Genomic DNA, 8,191 nt, shown 5'->3' with positions numbered 1-8,191 from the left:
GCAGTGCAGAGACTAAACGGCCTGTTTTGCCCTTTCTCTCCCTGCCCGAATTAGCTCTCAAGTGGACCTGGGGACTTGTAACCTGCAACAGGGACTTGTAGTCTATAAACCAGCCCTTTTCACCCCTTTTTAGCTCCGCCTGGGGCCCATAATCTGTTGTTTTCTCCCATTTCTCGTCTCTCATTTTCTTAACATAACCAAGAATCTATAGGAAATCAGCAACAGGGGGTGTCAGACCTCAGGGGCAGCCTTGCGGCCTCACACGAGCAAATACACACCTGGGGGATGCGCCCCCATCCAGTGTCAGATTCCGCATGTGGCCGTGGACTGAGCACATGACTCAGTGGGGAGGGGGTCTAGGGGTGGGGGAGGGGGTTGGGTTAATAGGGAGGGCGTTTGGGGGAGCAGGAGGGGGGCTTGAGGAAGGGGGAGGGCGTTTGGGGGAGGGGGTCTGGGGAGCAGAGGAAGGGGTTTGGGGGAAGGAGGAGGGTGTTTGGGGGAGCAGGAGGAGGGGGTTGGGGAAGGGGGAGGGTGTTTGGGGGAGCAGGGGGAGGGGCTTGGGGAAGGGGGAGGGCGTTTGGGGGAGGGGGTCTGGGGAGCAGGGGAAGGGGGTTGGGGAAAGGAGGAAATGGGGGAGTAGGAGGAGGGGGTTGGGGAAGGGGGAGGGCGTTTGGGGTTTGGGGGCTTGGAGCTGGAGCTGCGCCACAGGGTCGGGGCTCCCCTGGTCCATGTAGGGGCCGCCTCTTGCTCCTTGCCTTGAGGAGGGCCTGGTAAGTTGCGGGGCCAGCGCCACATCTCACTCCTGGGACTGTCACTTGTCTTCACGGTTGAGCAGGGCGATGGCTTTTATTTAGTGTTTAAGAGCTGCAGAGACTTGTTCAGTGCTATTTTTATTTAATGCAAATGCAAGCAATCAATGGAATTTTGAAGTTTATGCCTTTAGAAAATTAAACAATAACAGGAAAAGGGATGGGTGAAATTAATTAGAACCTTCCAGGAAGTGATTTTTATTATTTGTAACTTGATTTTTAAATTATTTGAAGCTTGGTTTAATTGAATTTATGACTACTAGGTGTAAAGTTAAGCTTTCCATGTACCTTGATTCCACAGCAGCGTGAGTAGACCCTGCCTCGGTGAGGTCAAGTCAGGAGGGACATTCGCCGACATCCGGCCGCCTCCAGACACAATCGAGCCAACAGCAACCGGCTGATGGACTTTGCAGTTCATTCACACACAGGAGACCAGGCCAGGGAGATGATGTTTCTTGCCACACAACTGCTTTCTCCAGATTGGCAGAGACTAAACCCCAGCTGTGAGCAGGGGCCGCACTGCTTCCAGTGCCCCTGCAGATCTGCCCAAGGGCTGGACTGCAGAGAATTCTGAATGAACAATTTCAATTCTCAGTTTTCAGTGTCAAGATACCTGTACTTGGTTTATGAAGCATATTTTCCACTTAGAACCATTTGAGTTAGATATTTACCCAGTAATCATAACTCACTAGGGAAAGAAACACACGTGAGCATACTGTTCACAGGTGGACGGGATGGTCAGACCTACTGTAGGTTTCAGTGGCACTAATGATGGACAAACGTAAGGAAGGGCAGCCTTTCAGGTGATGGTGGACAAGGCTTTGGGAAACCACAAATGCTGCAGAATTCTTTTTGGGGGTCATTTTTGTTCTTTCTGGGTTAGGATTCTACACAGCTTTACAGGCTGTACAGAACATGCTGTATAAATGGACCTTGGCTTTCCCAAACGATTATTTCCAAAAGTTGTTGGGACCAGTCAGCTTAAGCATATGCCTAACAATACAGCAGAAATAATGATGTGAACCAGTAAAAACAGCCCTCACAAAGAGGTTTTCATTTTTTCATTCACAAAGCAAATCAAGTTTCCTAATCAGCTACAGTGTGCCCGGAAAGCTCAGCTCCTCCTAGCCTGCAAGCCCTTGCCCTCTGCTGTCTCCTCCATCTGTTATAGGAACCGTTTGACTGCTTTGTCTATTTCACTCATGTTCAAATAACTCATGGCAGGCACTGGTAACCACGGCAACGAAAGCCATAAATTCCTGGAAGTCACATTCGCCGTCTCCATCACTGTCCAGCGTTTCCATGACTTTATCCACAACCTCCTGCTCTTTGATTTCCTAAAAGAGATCAGAAAAATGTCTAGCTTCATTTAAATGGGATTTGGGCTATCAAAACGTGATTAAAAGTACACTGGCTCCAACAATGTTTCTCAGAATAACCTAAGATATAAAATGCAAAATACCAGGAAAGATTTCTTCTGTGACTTGCTAGCCAGGCAGAAGTCTCTGGGTTCTTTGCTCCTCTCTACCACCATACTTTAGGGCCAGTGGGACCTAGGCAACCAAGAAAGGAAAAGCTTCAAGGTATTGTAATTATGCTTAAAACAAACCACCTGAAGAAAGGAATACAGGCTAGATCAGCCTGAGCATGTTACATGCCAATGTCTTGAAAGAAAAACTAGAATTCTATGCCTAAGTTTTTCATGTATTTCTGTGAGAAGGTCCATATAATGAAGACTTCCAGTGGATCTTAACATTGGGAAGTTTTCTTTGTCCAAATTTGTTAACTCCTTGTGTTCTTTCTTGTGTTGCTTTCTAGTCCTCAAGACTTTCCCTGACAGTCCTGCCTGACGCCAAGCGAGTTATTAAATGATGTACAAAATCTCAAGGGCTGGGCTAGAAGTGAGATGTGGGAAGAATGTGGGCACTGGACACTGAAGAGGAGCATAATGCAAGTTGCTCAAAAGAGCAAACCTCCAGGACAAGAGAGTTGGGCCTGAAGAAGTCAAGTCTGAAGTGCAGTGGCTGCCTTGAATAAAAACACAGAAAACTGATTCCCGTGGGAGCTGGGTGGGGCCTGTGAGTATCTGCTAAAAAATGGATGGAGGATTGTGTTAATTTCAATTACATGATTGATTTGACTCCAAACTGAATTTTCTTTGAGAAAGCCGGGTCAAGAAATGTTCATGATACCTGATGCACTTACCATGAATTGTGGTTCCCATAGGCTACTCTTTCATATGTTTTTAAATCCCTAATAATAGAGGCTACCACCTATTGAGCACTTGAGAAACACTGTCTGATTTCATCCCCACAATAGTCCTATTTACCCAAGAAGAAACTGGGACTTTTTAGTTGTGACATCAGCAGACAGAAATGGTGGAACTAGATGACATGGTCGGCACTGGCGCAGCTGCCATGCTCTGAACTTGAGAACCTGAGAAGGCCAGTCCCAGAGCCAGGCTTGGGCCCAGCAGGCCTGCAGGCCCTGCCCCTCCACCCTGGCAGTGCCACTCAGGGATGGAGTATCTCGTGGGGGCGAGGACGGGCTGCCGCAGCCCCCGAGCAACCCATAGACCTTGCCCCTGGCTCGTCCGCGCTGAGAGGTCGGGCTCTGGGAGCTGGGAGGGCGGCATGGCTGTGGAACAGGGCCCTGCCCTGGGATGCTGGGGGCTTCCCAGAATTAGGGCTTGTGCAGACCCCCGTGCACTGACCCCGTCCGCTGTGTCTCCTGTGTGCACGGCTCTCTAGAGGGACCCATTGGCAGGAGTCACAGCTCAGGCCTGTAATACCGTCACTTCAGTCCGGCTCAAGTCACGAGTGAGGCAGCCTTGGCTTGGGCCCTCGGGGGCCGCCAGCTGCTGGTGGATGACTGTCCATGGCAAGGGTTCGAGGCTGGAGGGCAGCAGACACTGGGCGGGGGCTCATGGACCAGCGTGGAGGCAGTCTGGGTTGGGGTAAGTCCGTCAAATTGGGTGTCTGGACGTGCTCTCACTGCATGCCAGAGGGCGAAATGTCCGGGGAAAGGGCAGGGCTCCTTGGGAGCTTCCTAAGTCGGGGACAAAACTCCAAGTTCCCTTCTCCAGTGTCACCTCTTGCAAGGCCCCAGCGCCTGAGGGACACCCATGGACCGCCCTGGTGCCCTGGGACGGTGTCGCCATCATTCACTGACATGCGCAAAGGCAGAGGGCCCGGGCCCTGGTGGTGCCCGACGTAATGCTGGGAAACGTTTGCCAAGTGCGCCCAGTGTCTCGTCACCACGGCGCCTGTTGAACTTCAACTAAAACCAAAATATATCCTAGACCCATGGACAAAAGCTTATTTCTTAACTGATTTCTCATGTTCACTATGACTCATAAATTATTTTTCCATCCCATTCTGCCATTGTCACTGTAAAACCTTAGATTTTCAGAAAAAGGTCAGCATTATTTGAACCTGTATTTTTGCTTTTGAGAGCAATTTTCCCTTGACACACTTACTATATACAAGTCAGAGGACAACAAAGTGAAAACTGTGGTGTTCCTCTAGTCCAGCCTCCAAAGGAGTGCTCGTTTCCACAAGTTTTCAGAAGGAACCGGCATCACCTTCAGGGCAGCTCAGATGAGAACGTCTACGAGGCTTTATAAATAGAAGAATGGATAAATTGTCCATTTAAAAAACCGGACTCACCTCTAAAAAGTGGGAAAGCTCGTTGTTGATGAGCTCCTTGAGTTCAGACTTCTTCAGCTTGTGCTTGTCGCCCTCCTTCCCGGAATACTGATGGAAAACATCGATGAGGGCCACCACTGCCTTCTCCAGCTCAGACATCCTAGGGGGACCAAAGGAAAGACGCCGTCCCTCACGCATTCTGCTTGTTCGTGCCCAGACCATCTCGCGTGTGGCCTGCACAGGCGAAGGCACAGGCGGCTGACCTCAGCTCCGCTTAGAGCTGGTGGGAGCGCCCGAGAGCGTCTGGGCCCTGTGGGGCTCCGCTCCCCTGTCCTAGCCCCTTCCTTCTCTGCCACAGGCCACATCAGTAAGTCCCTGCTCGCTGGCTGCAGGCTAGGCTGGGCCTTTGGGAAACGAGTGGAAACTCAGAGGAGAGCAGCAGGGAAGGTCGGGTGGAAGCCCTCCTGGCAGGCCCGGCCCTCTGGCCTCGCAGGGCCCCAGGGTGAAGGGACAGCACAGAGGAGCAGAGCGTCAGCTGCCAGCTGTTAGAATTAATAAGAAAACCGTAAGGTGACCAGTGACAGAATTAGGGCACAAAAATCAACAGCATTCCTATATTCCATAATTAATCGGAAAATATAAGAGAAGCCTATTCATAGAGCAATGCTCACGTGTGTTGTCTAAGAATAAATTTAGCAAGAAAAATTCAAGTCCTTCCATAAGATAAGGAACATAAAATATAGGAACTTGCTTTTCCTGAGTTAAAATATACATTTAAATCATCTTTAATAAAAATCTCAGTGGGGCATTTTTTGATGGGTGAGGAATATGATCAAAAACAACTGTAAAACTCATCTGGAAAGAAATCTGGTACCTGGTAGAATTGCCTCAAATTTTTTGCAAAAGAATAATAAGGGGTGCCTCAACCTACTAGAAATGAAAATGTCATATGTAGTAAGATTAAACTGCTGTGGTCCTCACACAGGAATAGATAGAATGCAGTAGGAGGCCGAGAGCAGCCCGAGGATTTAGTTTTCATCAAAGTGCCGTTTCAAGTGATTGGGGAAATGGTGGGTTATTCACAAATGTGACTTGGATAAGTGCGGGGATAAGTATTCTCCACAAATATCAAAGTTAGAAATGTCCCACTTTACTAACACTGTATGCTTCATTCTGTGCAGACTGTGCAGACGGAGGAAATATCTGTACAATCCTGGGAATGTGGCACATTTTACAAAGGACACTTGTTTCCCAAATCTGAAAAACTCAGGCAGAGAAATTCACCAACTTCTGAGCCTGCATTCTAGTTATGAAATCACACATGAACCTTTTCACTGTCATGATTACAACAAAATTAAATCTCATTTTTAGAAAAATCACTCCTGTGTTGAATATATCACTTCTACCCTAAAAATAAGTTACAATAAAATGCTTTAAGTCTTATTTACTTCTGATGCCTCAGAGGAAACAGCTAATTTGTCTTGGTTTGATCTTGCTATAAAAATTAGGACTCCAATCTAGGAATGCTGTTGATTTTGTGTCCTTGTTTCACCCCTACCTGCCTTTCGGCTTTCTCATTAATCCTAAGAGCTTGGGGCGCCCTGCCCCCTGCGCCCCAGTCTCCACCCTGGAGCCTGCAAGGTGGGGGCTGCTGGGGAGGAAGAAAATTGACCCACGGGCCACAGGCAGAGGTCGTTCTGTCATGGCCTGATCACCAACGCCACTCTATTGATGTCGCTCTGCTCTGTTTTGCTCTAAATTGCTAAAAATCAGATACATCACTTATACAAAAAACAATTCAGATGGATTAAAATATTTAACATTTCATACTTACCCATCCAATAGAAGACTTAGATTTTCAATTACTGATCTTTCAAAGAAACAAATTAAAAAAACAAAAAACAGAAAACATTTGCATTATCCTGATGTTTTTAAATTTCACTATGATTGGGAAGGGGATAAATTGTTCTTTTTAAATGCAGTTTCCTTCTTTAACACTGAAAATTGATTTTCCCTATTTACTTCCTGCTTAATTCTTCCCTTTGACTTAAGAAACAACTGGTTTAAAGAGTACCTTTAAAAGGAATGGAAATCCTGTATCCCAGGTTTCCTTCTCACTCCATTTTGTGAATGCTCTGCATTGACCTTGTCATATGAAAAATGAGAAGTTTTTGGCTTGACTCCTCGTATGTTCCACAGAATATGAGGGTCCACTCTGCAGCAGGGCTCTGCGCCCTGCGGAAAGTCAAAGCCGCCTAGCCTGACTTCTTTGACGCAGTTCACAGTTGTAACGGGTTTCTCACCCGCCGTGTAACTTCTGAGTTCTGTCCAAGGGGGCGTAGGGACCGTGGCATGTCAAACAGGGAAACTGGAAACCAAGAAGCAATTCTGTACCAGGCCCGGGGCAGTGGTGACCAGGAGGAGGGAGAGAGCGTTTAAGGCACCGGGCTCCGCCCTTCCAGCCCCCTGGCCGATCCCCTCTCCTGGGGCCTTAGAGACGCAGCAGAGCACTCGCCTGAGTCCTCACACCGGGGTCTCTGGTCTGTGGGCCTCAGACGCACAGGCGACAAGCGCTTCCAGCAGCCGGGCCGATGTGGCCAGTGCCCACCAGCGGGAAGCAAGCTCAGCCGCAACAGTGTTAGAGCGGAATGCCAGCGACACCCTGTGCTCTGCCGGGAGTCCTAAGGGGCCCTCCAGCCACCACCCCTCCCCAGCTCCCCCGTCCCTTCACCGCACCCGAGAAACGGGTGCTCCCCTCCGGCCTCGCTCACCTCCTGCTGCGGCCCCTGCAGGTTCTGAGGCAGGAGCCCCGGAGAAGGCAGCTCTTATTGCTCCTCCCGGGGAGGGGACTGCGGACACTGGCGCAGTCCCACTGCAGAGGCGGCAGCCAATGGGGGCCCGGGGCGGGGAGCTGGCTGGCGCAGCCGGGCTGCAGCCAGGCTCCCTGGAAGTGCTCCCTGGGAGCCAGGGCTGCACGCTGGGGCAGGAAGAGGGGCGTCAGCTTTCTGTGCGACGTTTTATTTATCACCTGGTGTTGATTGCTCCTCTCAAGCCAGGCGGGAGTGGAAAGAGAGAAGGATCAATTGATTCAAACAAAACAAACGCACAGGTCCGGGCAGGAGGCTTCCGAGCATTGGCTGGATGCAGGGGAGGAGGCGGCCAGGGCTGCTCCAGCGGAGAGGCCCACGGAGGCCTCCATCTGCCACCGTGCCCGCCTGCTTGTCTGGCCGCCGCTGGCCAGCGTGAGGCCCCGTGGACCTCAGGCCTCGGCAGGGGCTGGGCAGGGCTGCCTCAGAGGAGTTAACGAGCCCAGTGTCCACAGGAGGCCTGCTAAGAGTGGTGAAAAGGATACTCAATACCTTTTGGAAAGTCCTTGTTTTTATTTGGTGACACACATACCAATCACACCCCAAGTCCTCTCCTTTCACCCTGGGGTGGAAGGTCACAGCCTGCAGGAGTTGGACGGTGCCTTGGGAATGCCCTGACCAGGTGTGCCTCATAATCAGCCACCTCCCCGCATCTCACCACCTGTGTTCACCTGCGCTCTCCAAGCACTTGTGATCTGGCGAATCATCCCAAAGAGGCACAAAAGCGGTAACAAAAATTTGCAGATGAGTAAAGTATTTTGGGGTTGACATTTCAAAAGCTATTGTCAATCTGAGAACTTTGTAACCAGCGGGACTTGTGTTCGAATCCTGTCTCCTCTGTTTACTGGCTGAATCACCACCAGCAAGT

The 8,191-nt window shown here is 50.0% G+C and overlaps 1 protein-coding gene across 1 annotated transcript; it reads right to left on the bottom strand.

Annotated features, from left to right (window-relative positions):
• Window positions 1-873: 873 nt before the first annotated feature.
• On the bottom strand, window positions 874-7,341 carry LOC131272921 (protein S100-B-like). The gene is made up of 3 exons (XM_058292653.2): window positions 7,228-7,341; window positions 4,478-4,616; window positions 874-2,146 (listed from the first exon to the last, which is right to left on the bottom strand). Exons 2-3 carry the CDS (start codon window positions 4,613-4,615, stop codon window positions 2,006-2,008), a joined length of 279 nt encoding a protein of 92 aa, XP_058148636.1. The 5' UTR covers window position 4,616; window positions 7,228-7,341; the 3' UTR covers window positions 874-2,005.
• Window positions 7,342-8,191: the final 850 nt, after the last annotated feature.

Source organism: Dasypus novemcinctus, unplaced genomic scaffold (assembly GCF_030445035.2).
Source record: "Dasypus novemcinctus isolate mDasNov1 unplaced genomic scaffold, mDasNov1.1.hap2 scaffold_183, whole genome shotgun sequence".
Taxonomy (NCBI): domain Eukaryota; kingdom Metazoa; phylum Chordata; class Mammalia; order Cingulata; family Dasypodidae; genus Dasypus; species Dasypus novemcinctus.
This window is presented reverse-complemented; position numbering and strand designations above follow the sequence as displayed.